General features: G+C 40.5%; 1 protein-coding gene across 1 annotated transcript in view; it reads left to right on the top strand.

Moving 5' to 3' along the window:
* The window catches only part of ascc3 (activating signal cointegrator 1 complex subunit 3), a 173,800-nt gene that overhangs the window by 142,430 nt on the left and 13,961 nt on the right, over positions 1 to 17,409 (top strand). The window contains exons 24-36 of the mRNA XM_010897185.3: positions 876 to 974; positions 2,490 to 2,658; positions 2,812 to 3,032; positions 3,126 to 3,211; positions 4,791 to 4,957; positions 6,118 to 6,263; positions 7,562 to 7,682; positions 7,775 to 7,917; positions 11,576 to 11,713; positions 12,174 to 12,294; positions 12,585 to 12,717; positions 12,898 to 13,023; positions 16,610 to 16,721. Coding sequence (XP_010895487.1) covers positions 876 to 974; positions 2,490 to 2,658; positions 2,812 to 3,032; positions 3,126 to 3,211; positions 4,791 to 4,957; positions 6,118 to 6,263; positions 7,562 to 7,682; positions 7,775 to 7,917; positions 11,576 to 11,713; positions 12,174 to 12,294; positions 12,585 to 12,717; positions 12,898 to 13,023; positions 16,610 to 16,721 — 1,782 coding nt within the window. The remainder of the gene's footprint in view (positions 1 to 875; positions 975 to 2,489; positions 2,659 to 2,811; positions 3,033 to 3,125; positions 3,212 to 4,790; positions 4,958 to 6,117; positions 6,264 to 7,561; positions 7,683 to 7,774; positions 7,918 to 11,575; positions 11,714 to 12,173; positions 12,295 to 12,584; positions 12,718 to 12,897; positions 13,024 to 16,609; positions 16,722 to 17,409) is intronic.

The raw sequence follows: 17,409 nt of genomic DNA, 5'->3' as shown, positions 1-17,409 counted from the left end.
TTCCTGAAATTGAAGCGCATGTTTTTTTTTACCTCTTGAGTAAACATCTGTTATTGGGTCGTTGTATTTATTTATTGTATATTCATTATGACTTATTTCATCTACAGTCATTTTGCTGATATCTTACAACACGTAGACAAGGGACCCTCTCTCTATGTCTCAAACCTGTCGCCTGGACTTACTGGAGCTACTATATGCTATTCATTGTTTAGTATTTTATTATACGATAATTTCATGATTGCCATTTGGTTGCAAGTTGGTGTACAATTCACTGCATGACTGCAAGAAACAAAGAGAACAAATACTTTTTTCTACATACTGCTGTATTACTGATACCACTGGTACTAATACTACTGCTACTTCTAATACTACTACCATTTCAAATGCTACTGCAACTACTGATAACACCACTGCTAGGATGCATACATAAAACTGACTCAACCTCAGATTGTTGCCTTTGGCAGAGTTCCCTCTACGGTAAGTGGAGTCCATGTGGATTATACACTTGCCGTTGTTGACAGGAAAAGTGCTTTTGCCGAGCCTCAATACCTTTGGGTATGTTCATATTTTGTCTCCTCCTGTGTAACGATGCGCCACCAAGAATTTTGGCAAATGAAAATTCTATGAATTCTAAAGACAAATGTTTTAACGAGCAAAGCAACCTGCTGTTATCGTTTCTACTACAGTTGGTTACTGTTATTGCAACTATTACTATTACTAGTGACTGTTACTATGATTACTACAGTACAGTACAATGCTCCTACCACTACTATTACTGCCACAGCTACTGCTACAGGTATTAGTGAATAATGAATATACAGGTGAATGTTTAGATATTCTCATACCAAACCTTTGTTGTGTCCTTCTCTCCTCAGTGCCATGGTTCAGTAGGAGAGCCCTGGTGGCTGTGGGTAGAAGACCCTATCAATGATCACATCTACCACTCTGAGTACTTCCTCCTGCAGAAGAAACAGGTTGGTGTTCTGTTTCATTGTCAAGTGAATGAGTATGTATTGTTCCTTGTAAAATATATGCCCACTTTGATGCCAGCGTCACGTTTCAAAAACAGGGTCAACAAAATACTGGAAAAGATGCGTACTAAAAAAAAAAACCTGGTGGAACTTTTCAAAACTAATTTGGTTCATTGGCAACAGTTTTCTGTAGTGGACATCACTTCATGGCTTCAGGAAAACAGTATGTTGCAACATCAACAAATGCAAGTTAAAACTCTACCATATATAAACAAGATCCAGAAACGCCACTGCATTGTCTAAGCCAAGCTCATTTAAAATGGATGGAGGCAAAGTGTAAAACTGTCCTGTACTGTCTGCCAAATCAACATTTAAAATTATTTTTGTAAATCATGGATGCCGCGTCCTTCGGGCTAAAAAGGAAAGGGACCCCTCCGGCTTCTTATCAGTGCACAGTTCAAAAGCCAACATCAGTGATGTTATGGGGGTGCATTAGTGCACATGGCATGGATGACTTGCGCGTCTTTGAAGTCCCCATTAATGCTGAACAATATATACAAGTTTTGGAGCAACATATGCTGCCATCCAGACAATGTCATTTTCAGCAAGACAACTCCAAACCACATTCTGCACGTCTTACAACAGCAGGGCTCCATAGTAAAAGAGTATGGGTACTAAACTGGCCTCCCTGCAGTCCAGCCATGTCCCCTATTGAAAAATTTGGCACATTATGAGGCGAAAAATACGATAAAGGAGAGCCCGAACTGTTGAGCTGCTGAAATCTTATATCAAGCAAGAATAGGAAGAAAATTCACTTTCACAACTACAGCAATTGGTCTCCGCAGTTCCCAAACACTTTCAGAGTGTTGTTAAAAGCAGAAGAGGAGGTGCAACACAGTCATAAACATGCCCCTGTCCCAAATTTTTTGACACGTTGCTGGCATCAAATTCTAAATGGGCATATACAGCTCCAAAAAAGTTGAAAAGGAAGGTTTTGAGTGAGGAAGCATTCAATTTGCAGTGGTCTCTTAATTTTAACCTTTCTGTTCCTCACTCAAAACCTTCCTTTTTGACTTTTTTGGAAAGGAAAGAAAAAGGTGCATTGGTCTCTTAATTTTTTCAAAAACAATACCAATAATTTCTCTGGTTCAGCATTTAATATGTTGTCTTCTACTATTTTAAATTAAACATAGGGATTAAATTAATTGCATATTATTGCATTCTGGCATATTATTGCACTTATGTTAATGTGATTAGTGCACTACTGTGGATATGAGGCCCCATTGATTAATATTTATAATATTTCATATTACACCCTAAACATGTATTTGACAATCCTATGAACAAAATCAATGTAATCTGTTGTCAGTAATAAAAGTTAACGTATTTGTATTCTTTATCTGACCATGTTGTGCACAGTTTGATAACCACTGCTCTAGGGAGGTAACGTTTTGTCCTCTCATCGATGGGAACTCCTGTGCAATCCTTTGTTTTAACCAGAATGTGTGTCTACCCCAGGTGGTGAGTGGGGAGCCCCAGCAGGTGGTGTTCACCATCCCTATTTTTGAGCCCATGCCCTCTCAGTATTACATCAGAGCTGTATCTGACCGCTGGTTGGGCTCTGAGGCCGTCTGCATCATCAACTTTCAACACCTCATACTGCCTGAGAGACACCCTCCACACACTGGTACTGAACTTTGCATACAGTGTAGACATGCACACAGATGCACACAATCCTTAGATGTTTGCAGATAAAACAACAATCTTTGTGTACATCTCTTTTCATTGACCTTATGAATGATACCTTGCATTGTCTCAATTGTGCCATGTGATTTGTTAGAGCTGCTAGACCTACAGCCGTTGCCCGTCACAGCCCTGGGGAACCCGGAGTATGAGAGTCTGTACAAGTTCACCCACTTCAACCCCATTCAGACACAAATCTTTCATACACTTTATCACACTGACACCAATGTCCTGCTGGGGGCGCCAACGGGCTCTGGGAAAACCATTGCTGCTGAGTTGGCCATGTTCAGAGTCTTCAACCAGTATCCCACCTCCAAGGTATATCTCTCTTGCTCGCTCTCTCCATCTTGATCTCTCTCCCCATCTCTCTCTCTCTGTGTTTACATCTTTGTTGTTTGTGTGTGTCTTCAGGTGGTGTACATTGCTCCTCTGAAAGCTCTTGTCAGGGAGAGGATTGAGGACTGGAAAGTCAGGATAGAGGACAAACTGGGCAAGAAGTGAGTAAAAACAATGACTGCCTATTGGGGCTGGGTGATAGGATGACCGTCATCTGTGGACGAAGTTGGACAGACATTTTTGATAGCCACAACATCACAGTGTCAAAAACATGTCTTAATATGTTTGAAATGATTTTGTAGTGGCCTGGTCCATCTGCAGTCCAGCGAGTCAACATGCCAAATGGTCTATTCCCTTTTTTCCCAAAAGCATGAGGTAGTTAGACTAACCTAATACAAGAGAATAATTAATATTGTACAAATAGCAAGAAAGGTCTTCAAGCTGAGTAAAATATCTCCTTTTGTATACATTTCCACTTTCATGATCAACCCGCATTTCAATTAACCTACTGGTATAATGGAATTCCACTGTAGAAAGGATTTGCTAAGTATAGATTTGAACTCCTGTCAGAAATCACTTCTTGCTGAAGGAAACCTAAAACTGACTGTAGGCTTCGGTGAATACAGTTGTAGTAAATGTTGCCATGAAATATGAACTTAAGGAGGCTATTTGTAATATTGTTGAAGGGTTTATTAACTTCCTTGAAAACCAATAGGTGCATACAATCCCACCTCCCTAAACTGCGAGTTGTTTGAAATACAAACAACTCGCGGGTTTTCCTTCAAAAATGTACTTTAGTAGAGACAAAAAACAAATGCATTTATAAGCAGCAAGAATATTATATGAAAATGTATATGCTATATGCATTTTCATAGCTTTTAAATATAGAAATTGCATTACACATCGAAATATCATGAGACAAAACAATTAGGCTGTTATTACTTATTTTTACACTTGAAAATAAATCTTTCATTTTCTGCAGCTGACTTCGTTCAGGTCTACTGGTTTAACTTTAAGCCAGTAGACATGATACTGAAGAGCTGCCAAACAGATGAGGAAGCATTTTTCTTTCCCACACCATAGTTTAAAAATAATGTTTTTCTCTCTCCTTTATGATTTAGGGCTAAGCAGTTTTTGACAGTGAGCTAAACAGTCAGAAAATAGCCTGAAGGGAAGCAAATATCCCATATAGTTAATAATTTAAAGATACTATAATTATATAAGGCACTATTTAGTTTTATATGGTACACTTTTATTATTTGTGTATAGAGTACAATAGAATGTAATGCCCTGTCTAAGCCATCTAAATCATTCTATATTGCAAAAATTAGGCCTATGGTTTAATTTTTTCATGTGTTTTATTTTAGGAAGTATGCTGTGTTGTTTTTATATATATTAAAACTGTGTGCAGATTTTTTTTTTTACATGATTGCATCGTCTATTGACAATGTTTGGACAGGTCGTTCCAACAATGTGTAAATCCAGATTTTGCCCAGCCTTCCATTCTAGGACTTTCAGCTGTGGGTCCTTTTTCAGCATCTGTTAATCGAGCATCCCACTGGCAGTGGTAGGGCTGTTGGTTCATTTTCAGTGGGGGGCCTTTATGAAAAGGTATGCTCCCTACTCAAAATGGATAAGAGCATCTGGATGAGAGCCTACTCTAAATGACATCAATCTGAAACAGTGTGTTGTAAGCTCTCTTTCTCCCCCTCATAAAGCCCTTTTCTCCCCCTTTCTTAGGGTTGTGGAGCTAACAGGTGATGTGACTCCAGACATGCGGGCCATTGCTGCGGCAGACCTGATCGTGACCACGCCAGAGAAGTGGGACGGCGTGAGTCGCAGTTGGCAGAACCGCAGTTATGTCCAGAAAGTAGCCATCCTCATCATAGATGAGATCCACCTGCTAGGTACGTACTAGTTCACCCTGGAACTGAATTCAAATCTAATTCCATGGCTCTGGTTCTTCCTTCCCAAACCCTCAGGCAAACAGTGTTTTGTTTATAGCCTTAACGTTTACCTTCACAAACCCCAGTGCAAACAGATCGTTTTTTTGAGCCTTTAAGATGTTTTTTTGTCTTGATGTTTGCTGTTTTCTGGGATCATCACCTTGAAAGAATTCAGTGGACAGAGGGGGACTCTGATCCATGATTCAGTTTTCTTTAAATGGTTACCAAATTCAGCTAACTTTAGCCAAAACTAGTTACGAACACAGTACTTTACAACAGTCTTAGGCCACATAGCAATTCAAAACAGCGTTCTTCGATAGACTGTTGTGTAAAAGGTAGTGCTGTGGGAAATGTGTCCAATCTTCATCCAGGATTTGCTATAGCTGTTTTATTTTACTGCCTTTTCTATTCCCTCTTTCCATTGAATCCACACAGCTACAGCTATAGTGAGTTTAGGGTTCTGAGCGTTTTATCTGCAGACCACTTCACGTAGGTCTTCATTCTTTATATACACGCCAGGCAGACATACACATGGTAGGAAGTCTTGACCAAATGTGAACGCAACAACACAGAGTCATATTTTGGCCTCAAACATACTTTTATTTCAAAACAATCATTTCTCAAATACAAAACATTCTATTGAGTAGTACCTTGTGCAAAAACATAGGTTTTAAAAGTATTGGCTGCTGTAAAGAATATTTCAAATAAAATCAAACCTAGTTCAGTGTGTTATGAAATTGTATAACTGGGGTTTAAATATGAAGTTGCACACACACAAAATCCTTTTGTCATTCATCGCCATGGCTAAAACCAAAGAGTTATCAACTGAAAGGAGATGGATGTTGACCTACACAGACCAGGTAAAGGATATAAAAAGACATAAACAGTTGAAAATGCCACAAAGCCCTGTCAGGGCAATGCACTTGTGCTCCAGTATAGTCCTATAGGACGTCTGAGATATGGTCAGAATTGTTTTTAAAATGTTGTTACCGAATACTAATCAAAGTAACCATTCTCGTGAAATCCTTAGACTGGACACCATCACACTCTTTCTCACTGGACTCTTCCGCTCACGGTCTCTACCATTTTGTCTCACACTGGACTGTACCACTCTATCACAGGTGAAGACAGAGGTCCCGTGCTGGAGGTCATTGTATCCAGGACCAACTTTATTTCCTCCCACACCAACAAGACTGTCCGCGTGGTTGGCCTGTCCACGGCCCTGGCCAATGCACGAGACCTTGCCGACTGGTTAGGGATTGGACAGGTAACACATCCAGTTTTCGTTTAGCCGTGACACGGTGTCAGAGTGGCTGATGTTGCAAGTTGAAAGGTGCAGCAAACTGTAGAACCATTATCTTGGCCAAAGGTCAGTCCTGGGTATCAGCATTTGACTTGTAATAAAATATTTATAAAAGCTTTCAAACGTACATTTACTGATTATTTCAGCATTGTGGAATGTCCGATTACAGTGTGGAGACCTTACATTCAAAAAATATTCATGAAATATGGAATTTAGATTTCCAATATTTTTATCCTCAGCTGTTTTATGGAAGTTTAGATACATACAGAAGTTTTTAGCAGGGAATCCATTTTATAGTTTTGACTACCAAGCTGTAATTGTTTCGAGTCCTGTTTCTCTGGAGCTATGCTTGACTTGCTCTGGTAATTACCAGAAATCCTAGTAGCGATGCAGATGAATGCCTGTCCCAATAAGAATAGCAGTGCACATTTTACAATCGTCAGGGGGGTTTTAATAACCTCCTTATCTACCACATAGATAAACAGAAATGTATGAGTCCCAAGACCAGACATCACCCATCACATATAAAAAAAATTATGTAGACAGTTAACGTGGGATGTTCACTTAATATATTTTCTTAGATTAACACTATTTTCATTCACTTAAACAGACCAAGTATAAAGCATCTGTAATAATTTCTAATTGCTTATTTATTAAATGTACTATAAAAAAAATTATGAATGTAATTTGTGCTTTTCAACCAGTGAACTTGAAATCCTGCTTATCGTACAGGTGCGGCCAATCTCTCGCACAGTTTAGCCAGCTTTGTTGTGTCAGTGTTGTATAAACATTGTTTAAGCATTGTTATTTGAGCCATGAGTCCTTCGCAGGCAGATTGGCTGTTTGGAATAGGGACTGCAGGCAGAGGATTGGGACAAGAGTCGTTGGCTGGGTTTAGATGTCCAATCCATTATGCAGGCTTTTAGATATGTGTACACATGCATCTGGCTAGCCTCTCCACAATACACTGCTGCTCTACCCAGCAAGCCCCATAGAGCACCACAGATCAGCGCTCATTTCCCAGTCTTTCTCCCACTCTCCCTCCAACTAAGACGACAACTAAACTTTCAAAACCCAGATGGGTCTTGCTGCCAGCTGGCCTCACTTTATCTCTTTTTGTCTGTCTTGCTGACTAAAAGAAGATGATCACTGTCTTTCTATGGTTTAGTGCACATATGGTTGTCTTTAATCAACTCTGTCCAAGCCTGCCTTCATCTCCCTTCCTCCATCACTCTCTCGCTCCATCTCTTCGTGTCTTTCAGATGGGTTTGTTTAACTTCAGACCCTCTGTGCGTCCTGTCCCTTTGGAAGTCCACATCCAGGGCTTCCCAGGACAGCACTACTGCCCTCGCATGGCCAGCATGAACAAGCCTGTCTTTCAAGGTATATCTACCAAACACTCACCAGACACGACAAAACACAAATATGAAAACACATGTAGTATATGTAGCTAAGTTCTCCTCTCCCTCCACCAGCCATTCGCAGTCACTCTCCGGCCAAGCCTGTTCTGATCTTTGTGTCGTCACGACGACAGACTCGTCTGACAGCTCTGGACCTAATAGCCTTCTTGGCCACAGAAGACGACCCCAAACAGTGGCTGCACCAGGATGAGACCCAGGTGAGCTCTTAGCTCCTAACTTTAATCATGTTGGGACTTCTGTCTATGCTTCTGTTCATCAGCTATATCTCTGCTGCTTGTTCTTTCCCTTCTTCGCTTCTTTTATATTCCTTGTCTTCGTATTTCAAAGCAATGGCTTTAGTGTCAATACAGAGGGAACTCAAACCAACTTGTATAGGATAATGCTGTCATCTCCAATTATATTTACTATGCATGCTAATGGATTATTTCAGGATGTTTTTTTGGGGGGTTTAGATTTCAGAATGAGGCTAATGTTATTACAACACTCAATTACTGTACACTGGGTTTGTTTGTGTCATCCATGTACAGTCCCAACATCACACACACACACAGTAATCCAATGTGTTTGTTTGGGCCTTTCTGAACCCCAGGATACAGAATGCTTATACTGGATTGGTGTGATGGCTGGCCGTAGTTTTGTGTGTTGGCTGTCGTTGTAGTTTTGGCATTGTAAATGACTGATACTGTCAAGGTTTATGGGGCTGTTCGTCTTTCACACCAATCCTGTGGTCTGAGAGAAAAATAGAGCACTGAATGACATCAAACTAACTCGTAAAACAAACAAACACACACACACAGCACTACATTTCATCCTCTACTCTGCAAGTAGTTTTTTGCTTGCTTGCGTATATGCATGCTTAAGTGTGTGTGGTGGTGGGGCCTGCACTGTGTGTGTTCCAGTGATATATGCTGCTCCCTGCTGAGTCTCTGTGCTGGGGCTTGTAGCAGTTGGAGTCCCTGCTGTTTGAGTGACAGACGGACGGGCGCTTCCTTACTAGCTCACAGTAGGGGTCCCTCCCTCCATTCCTCTCCTTTCGGGCTGAGTTAGCCTTACAGTTTCTCTATTTTATTTAAAAAATGCTGCTGTAGTTAGCCCTTTGATCTAATGACTTCCACTGTTGTAGTTAGCCCTACAATCTCTATTACTAATTCTGGTGTAGTTAGCCCTACAATCTCTATTACTAATTCTGGTGTAGTTAGCCCTACAATCTCTATTACTAATTCTGGTGTAGTTAGCCCTACAATCTCTATTACTAATTCTGGTGTAGTTAGCCCTACAATCTCTATTACTAATTCTGGTGTAGTTAGCCCTACAATCTCTATTACTAATTCTGGTGTAGTTAGCCCTACGATCTACGGCTGGGCAATGGATTTTGCACATCGTCCCAAAGTTCAGTAGACAATGTAATTGTCTGTTTTTTAGTCCATGGAAGTGCTGTATGTGCTTTATGCATGGCTGAGTAAATTGTTGTGAATAACACAATGTATTAACACACATTAGTTAAAAAGTAGGCTTTTAATCTAGTCTTAATTTATAGAATTATGGTATTAGATTAGACAGGATGTAAGAAGATTATGTGGTTGACTGCTGCAGATCTCACTCACTAGCTCTGCTGTAGTCAGCCCTAAAGTTTCTGACTTCCTCTGCTGTAGTTAGCCCTACTATCTATATGACTTCCTCTGCTGTAGTTAGCCCTACTATCTATATGACTTCCTCTGCTGTAGTTAGCCCTACTATCTATATGACTTCCTCTGCTGTAGTTAGCCCTACTATCTATATGACTTCCTCTGCTGTAGTTAGCCCTACTATCTATGTGACTTCCTCTGCTGTAGTTAGCCCTACTATCTATATGACTTCCTCTGCTGTAGTTAGCCCTACTATCTATATGACTTCCTCTGCTGTAGTTAGCCCTACTATCTATATGACTTCCTCTGCTGTAGTTAGCCCTACTATCTATATGACTTCCTCTGCTGTAGTTAGCCCTACTATCTATATGACTTCCTCTGCTGTAGTTAGCCCTACTATCTATATGACTTCCTCTGCTGTAGTTGGCCCTACCATATATATTACTTCCTCTGCTGTAGTTGGCCCTACTATCTATATTACTTCCTCTGCTGCTGTTAGCCCTGCAATATCTATTACTTCCTCTGCTGTAGTTGGCCCTACTATCTATATTACTTCCTCTGCTGCTGTTAGCCCTGCAATATCTATTACTTTCTCTGCCGTAGTTAGTTGGAGTCTCATGTCCGATACTTAATGCCGATATTTAGTCATTAGAAAATGTCAAAGCCTAAGAATGAGAAAATTACAAATTAACCATCAAGTAGACTTTACTTGTATTCAACAGTATTGTAAGTATTGTCTTTAAGAACCCCCAGGTAATATCAAGATCTGCATGCCTCTCTTGAATCAATGTCAAAGTGAATCAACTGTCAGAAAGAAACTGCACAAATGTGGTTACTTCCTATGTTTTGGCCCTTTTAGGGTTTTTTTTACTAGCCACTGTGCATCAACCCTGTTGTTTCTTACTCTTTGAGGTTTCAGGCTGGGTGTTTTGTAAAAGCACTTTGTGACAACTGCTGATGTAAAATTTGCTTTATAAAATACATCTGACTGGTTTGATTAATTGATGTGTCCTGCAAGGGAGTTCAGGAAGAAAGAAGCCTTTATTCTCAAAAAAGAATATCAACTGATGTTTGCCAGAGAACTGCCAACTGCCAGACGCCATGTTTGGTGAAAACGAAACTCTGCCTTTGAACAGAATAACCTCATGCCAGCCGTAAAGTATGGAGGTGGTGGCATGGTGGTTTGGGTCTGCTTTGCTGGCTCAGGGCCTGGCCAACTTGTCATCATTGAGTCAACCATGAATTCCATTTTGTCCTTGAGAATTATTGAGGAAAATGTGTCACAAAGCTAAAGCTGAACCGAACATAGATCTGGCATTAGTGTGATGATCTAAAACACGCAAAGCTGCACCAGAAAAGCAGTAGTAGAAATTAGAAATTAAGAATTATGGAATGGCCAAGTCCAAACCCAGATCTCAACTCTTTCAAAGTTGGAGGACTTGAAGTGAACCATGCATGCAATAGAGCCATCAAACATGATACATATAACGCAATACAGCATAAACCTTTTTTCACTGGCTTACATTTATTGCGGAATGTGGTTTGAATTTAGCTGAGATATTAATTAGTCCAAATAAGTTAAAAAAAATGAAATACATTTTGTTCACATGACTGACTGCGGCTGGTCAGATCAGTAGACTCTATATACAAGTCTAATTGTTTATTGCCTCATGTTGGCTGTTTAGATCTCTTATATCATAGCAACACTTTTATCTAACTAGCTGAGCCAGCTAGTTAAAACCACATATTAAGAAGTGGTTTAGTTATCATAGCTAATCTTTGCTATTAGGTCACATAGCTATGTACTTAGCTACTAGCTACCTTGCTTACTCCCTGCATGCACATTATTTGTAAATGCACCATAAATAATATGTGGAACAGGAATTTGATATTGCTCACTGTGGCAACTCTATTTCTCCATAACGCAGGGCAGTAGAGAAAAAGCGAGCTTCAAGCTTGCTGGCTGCTTGCTGATGATTTTCTCAGATTTTATGGTTGTTAGGGGTTTTCAGAGTCAACACTAGAGGGTGCACTTGTATACGCTATATAGAGGGACTATCGGAGATCCCGATAAAACATGGCCGATGTACTAGAAAAGGCCATATCAGCGTTGATATACAGCCAGTAGGATTCTTCGGTCATTCTGTACTACCTACAACAGAACAATTGGTCAATGAGGTCTTGGTTGATGTGGTGAGGTCTAATGCTGTGGTCGCTTAATGTCCCCCAGATGACAGATATCATTGCCACGGTGAGAGAGTCCAATCTGAAGCTGACTCTGGCATTCGGCATCGGCATGCATCACGCTGGACTACATGAGAGGGACAGGAAAACTGTGGAGGAACTGTTTGTCAACTGCAAGATCCAGGTAGGAAGATGATTGATCTTGGTAGATTTATCCATGTAGACTAGCAACACACAGAAGACTCACGCAGGTATGAATGGTCAAAATGCGGTGACACAAGTAGAAAACAGAGTATACACATGTGCATGATAGACGCATTTTCAAAATAGACTGACTCTAGTACAGGTTTATACAGCTCTGGAAAAAATTAAGAGACCACTGCACCTTTTCATTCCTTTCCAAAAAAGTTGAAAAGGAAAGTTTTGAGTGAGGAACAGAATCATTCAATTTGCATTGGTGTCTTCATTTTAACCCTTCTGTTCCTCACTCAAAACCTTCCTTTTCCTTTTTTTTTTTCCCGGAGCTGTAAGACTTGAATAGTTGAACAGCACTTTTGCAGGTTTAACCTTAAAGATGTCATGCTTTACTTGGTCTCAGTTGATTTGGTAAAAGCTATGACATTGTAATATCGTTCTGTCTCCAGGTATTAATAGCCACCAGCACTCTTGCCTGGGGGGTTAACTTCCCAGCCCACTTGGTCATCGTCAAAGGTACTGAGTACTATGATGGGAAGACCAGACGCTACGTGGACTACCCCATTACAGGTACAGTACATCAAATGTACTTCTTTAGCTATATTGGTCTGTTCAATTACAGTAAAGTTAAAAGTGCTTTAGAAATCAGTTGAGTTACTTCATTTTGTCAGTTATTTTGTTCTCTAGGCCAGTGGTTACATTTGGTAGTACAGAAAGACCATATAGCACCACTCTACTACGCAATACAGTACAATATTTTAACAGATGTTTGGACAGCACACTGCCTGCACCAGGGTTTTTCTACAGGTATTTTTTAGTGTTGAAAAACTAGTAGTTATCATGTTATTGTTTTCATCCAGACGTGCTGCAGATGATGGGCCGTGCAGGCCGCCCTCAGTATGACGACCAGGGCAAGGCAGTGATCCTTGTCCATGACATAAAAAAAGACTTCTACAAGAAATTTCTGTACGAACCCTTCCCAGTCGAGTCCAGGTGAGAGGCTGTGGCTTTGCATCGGGGCTGTTTAACTCTGAAGGAGTGGCCAAATCATCATTTGATCATCTACTTTTAACACACAGGAAGAAATGAACTGTGTGTTTTAGCCCTCTGGGCCCAGAGTTTAATTTGTAATGTGGGAAACTCAACAATCTTTCACTACCACTTCTTTCTTAGTCTTCTGGGTGTGCTGTCTGACCATCTGAATGCTGAGATTGCAGCAGGAACCATTGCCTCTAAACAGGACGCTATGGACTACATCACCTGGACATACTTCTTTCGCAGGCTGGTGATGAACCCCAGGTAATGTAAAGCTATTTTCTTCCATTTTTACACAATTGTATTTCATCCATGGACTTCTAAAAAGTTATTTTATGAACAGCAGAAAAAGACCACCGTCAATCATGACTGAAATGAAAGATTTTAAGTGATAGATACAGTTTCAAAAACATTTCTGAGACCCCATTACCTGTTTTTACATGCAGCAGCTACTCTTTCTGAGGTCCGCATGTAATATTCAATACATGAAAGAAGAGTTATAGACCGGAGAGCATATTATTCATTGTTACATTCAAATAAAATGCATATTAAGTAATAGAATAATATTTTGTCTGTACAGTATTAAACATAATTAATTGTAATGATGGCAAGAGATAAAGAAACAACCAAAATATGCGTTACACAATATATACATATTATTCCAGTATGTATATACAGTGGGGAGAACAAGAATTTGATACACTGCCGAAATTGCAGGTCTTCCTACTTCCAAAGTATGTAGAGGTCTGTAATTTTTATCATAGGTACACTTCAACTGAATTCCGTCTCTTACAGACCAGTTAGTTTTTGTTTAAGAAGCCCTCCTGTTCTCCACTCATTACCTGTATTAACTGCACCTGTTTGAACTCGTTACCTGTATAAAAGACACCTGTCCACACACTCAATCAAATAGACTCCAACCTCTCCACAATATATGTTGTCATGCATACACTACCATCTTTATTAGCATAAGTATTCAGGATGTTACTTTCTGTAGATGTTACTGTGTTCTCAATGAGAAAATGACTGTGTCCAACTCTTTACACCCTCCTGAGAGGTGTCCTCTGTGTCCTAAAACTGGATTGGTATCAAATTACCTCATCTGTGTAACCTCCATACTTAAAGAAAAGCTACTGTCTTTGGGCTTCTCTCTATTCACCATGTGTAGGTTTCAGTTAGTACTCTTATGCATTGTTAAGCTTACTTTAAATACATTTCAGGACTATAATATCACACTACACATCACTTTAACTTTGTTTGCAAGTGGGTTCTATGGACAGCTTCTGGACAGAAACATTAGAGGTGGGTTTAACTCATTTTAAGTGAATGGCAAGGACATAAACAGTAGGTGCTTATTGCAAGACCATGGCAACCACGGGGTCATTTTTGAAACCACGGTTACAACTCTCATTGTGTGACATGCCACAACGTTTGTCTTTGACATTACACACCAGGGCTACACACACAAACTGATCCTCCTCTTCTAGATGGATGGGTGGGAGGATGCAGTGTGCAACAGAGACATCTGCTATGCGTTGAGGACAAGGATTCCAGAACATTCCTGATCACTGCCATTTACACGGCTGTCAGCCCACATTTACCACTAAGGCCTGACCCAGATCTCCCATACTAAACACACAAACGTACAAACGTGGTGCAACACGCACGCACTTCTAACTGCATGCACCCTTTCTATTGATCCTCATAAGTTTGGTTTAAGCGTAATTTGTTGTTACTGCCTGTTTATGCAGGTTTTGCAGTAGTTACATAATGTATGGCTTAGATATACAGACATCCCAACAGCTTATTTGTATTTTACATGGCCAATTGAACATCTGATCTGTCCTGAAGCCCTGGAGACATTCACCTTGTCAACAGCCATTGCTCATGGAGACTTGATTGATTGTGGTGGCTTGTATCCGGGGGTTGTCGCACTCACACAGACAGATGCGTACATACAATCGCTCTCCCTCCCTGTGACTATCACTCACACAAAACACCCATGATCCCAGGGGTTTCATAAATGTCTTCCGGTAGCGTCGGGAGCTTAATGATCAGCTTCAGGAGTAATACAATAATGGTGATGATGCTAATGGCTTTGACCTAATTAGACAGCCCAAAGCAGTCTCACACACACACACACAAACAGTAAAGAGCTGTAAAATGTGGAAAGAAAAGCATTTTCTGATGGGCTGTGTTGACATATAGAGTGATGATAATGACGTTCATACTTAACATTAAACCCACATTAAATATGTCTAGCGCTCCACAACTGCTGCTTCCATTCTTCACAAATGTACTCCTCTTGTATTACTTTGTTTTATACACTCCTCTAGGTTTGATCAGGAAAAACAGATGATTGTGTGATGATAATGAAAAAGTGATGAGTCTAATACAATGGGTGGATTAAGTGGAAAGTGGTTATGCATGTTATTCTACACATTATGGAGGCAATTGTCTAATTACCTTCATTAAGTATCCCTGCACCTGTTAACTGGGATTCTGGCATTCCTCCACCATCTCTCTTTTGCAGACACACACTCTTAGTCTCTCTCTCTGTCTTGAGTGTATGCTGTCTCACTCTTTCTCCCCCTCTGTTAAATTCATGTGTTGTTCCTCCATTTTGTCTGTCTTCTGCAAATACCCTGTAATAGCTCTGGCTCCTTTAAAGTTTTAAACACACTCACATTTACCCGAACACACACTCTCAAAATGTGTTATTTGTCATTAGAAGTTAATGAAGCCCATAGTTGTGGGATTTCTGTCCGTGTCTCATGTGGTAGCTCTTACCTAGTAAAGCTGCTGCGCCACGCATGGAAGCCATTTTGGCTGTGCTTTGCCTTAGCTCAGCAAACTGTATAGCCCAAAACCTGGTAATCATTTTGTGATAGGAGAATATTTTGTTTGTTTCAGTCTGTCGGCCAGTGTGGCCTTAAGTGCCAGGCTCTTCTAGACCTAACTTCTAAAATAACCGCAGGGAAAACCAACAGCATATTCTGTGGTATTATTGATGCATACATACTGTAGCTTTTGATGTTTGTGGTTGATTCCATGTATTGATTTTTGTGTTACCGAGTGAATATATCAATGTGTTTGTTGTCTCATTCACTGTGTTGTGTTGATTTAGGTTATCTATGTATTGATTTGTGTATCTTTGTTAGTGTCAATGTGTGGAGAACAGAGTCATGACTATAGTCACCATGGGGTTATGTGTAAATCAATAAACAGTAAAAACTGAAATATATTAGATTCTCCATTGCATTATCGTCCCTGAGTGCTTGCAGTGGCTACATCTTAAACATCTTACACCAACAGTATTTATCCATGCTGCTTAACTATTAATATGTACCAGGGAGAGGTACAAAACATTTGATATTAGTCATTATTTTAAACCTGTGTTCAAACAATTTTTGTTGATCTGACTTCTAGAATGTTGGTTAATGATTATTGTCATTCAAATAGCAATAAGTATTTTCCTAATTGTAATTTTTTAAGAAACAATTATTTGAGATTGTAAAGCTTTGTGATGTTTGTTGAGCTATGCTATTATCAATTAGCTATGCCATACTTACAGTTGTGAATACAACACCCCTTTGGTGATTCCCCTCTAATATAGTGTACCAATGGTTTTAACTGTTTTTGGGACTGTCCCGACCATTCCATTTATCTAAGATCTGAATTAACCCACATATAAAAACGTAAAACCACTATTGGGTGAACTGAATTAATGTCACTATTTAGTTTGTACTTTGTATTGTAACTGGGAAAAAAAACTTTATTTTCCTTTTTCCTATGTCTCTTTGTATGCTCATTATTGCATTAACCCTTTGTTATTTATGTTGTTGTCCAGTTACTACAGCCTGGATGATATCACCCATGAGACAATCAACAAATATCTTTCCAACCTGGTGGAGAGGAGTCTCAGAGATCTGGAGAGTTCCTATTGTATAGAAATTGGAGAGGTGGGTGTGAATACGTGTGTGTGTGTGTGTGTTACTGTTTCCCTGTACAGAAACAGTCTTCTCTTCATGCCTTCTTCCATCTCTCATCTCATCTCTGCCCCTCTGTCTCCTCATCCCTGCTTCCCTGTCTCCTCTCATCTCTGCCCCTCTGTCTCCTCATAACTTCTTCCCTGTCTCCTCTCATCTCTGCCCCTCTGTCTCTTCATCCCTTCTTCATTGTCTCCTCTCATCTCTGCCCCTCTGTCTCCTCTCATCTCTGCCCCTCTGTCTCCTCTCATCTCTGTCTCCTCTCATCTCTGCCCCTCTGTCTCCTCTCACCTCAGCCCCTCTGTCTCCTCTCACCTCTGCCCCTCTGTCTCCTCTCACCTCTGCCACTCTGTCTCCTCTCACCTCTGCCCCTCTGTCTCCTCTCACCTCTGCCCCTCTGTCTCCTCTCACCTCTGCCCCTCTGTCTCCTCTCATCTCTGCCCCTCTGTCTCCTCATCCCTTCTTTCCTGTCTCCTCTCATCTCTGCCCCTCTGTCTCCTCATCCCTTCTTCCTTGTCTCCTCTTATCTCTGCCCCTCTGTCTCCTCATTACTTCTTCCCTGTCTCCTCTCACATCTGCCCCTCTTTCTCCTCTCACCTCTGCCCCTCTTTCTCCTCTCACCTCTGCCCCTCTTTCTCCTCTCACCTCTGCCCCTCTTTCT

The sequence above is a fragment of the Esox lucius genome, chromosome 20 (assembly GCF_011004845.1).
Source record: "Esox lucius isolate fEsoLuc1 chromosome 20, fEsoLuc1.pri, whole genome shotgun sequence".
In the NCBI taxonomy this organism is placed as follows: domain Eukaryota; kingdom Metazoa; phylum Chordata; class Actinopteri; order Esociformes; family Esocidae; genus Esox; species Esox lucius.
The sequence above is the reverse complement of the archived record's forward strand: the minus strand, read 5'-3'. Positions and strand labels throughout refer to the sequence as shown.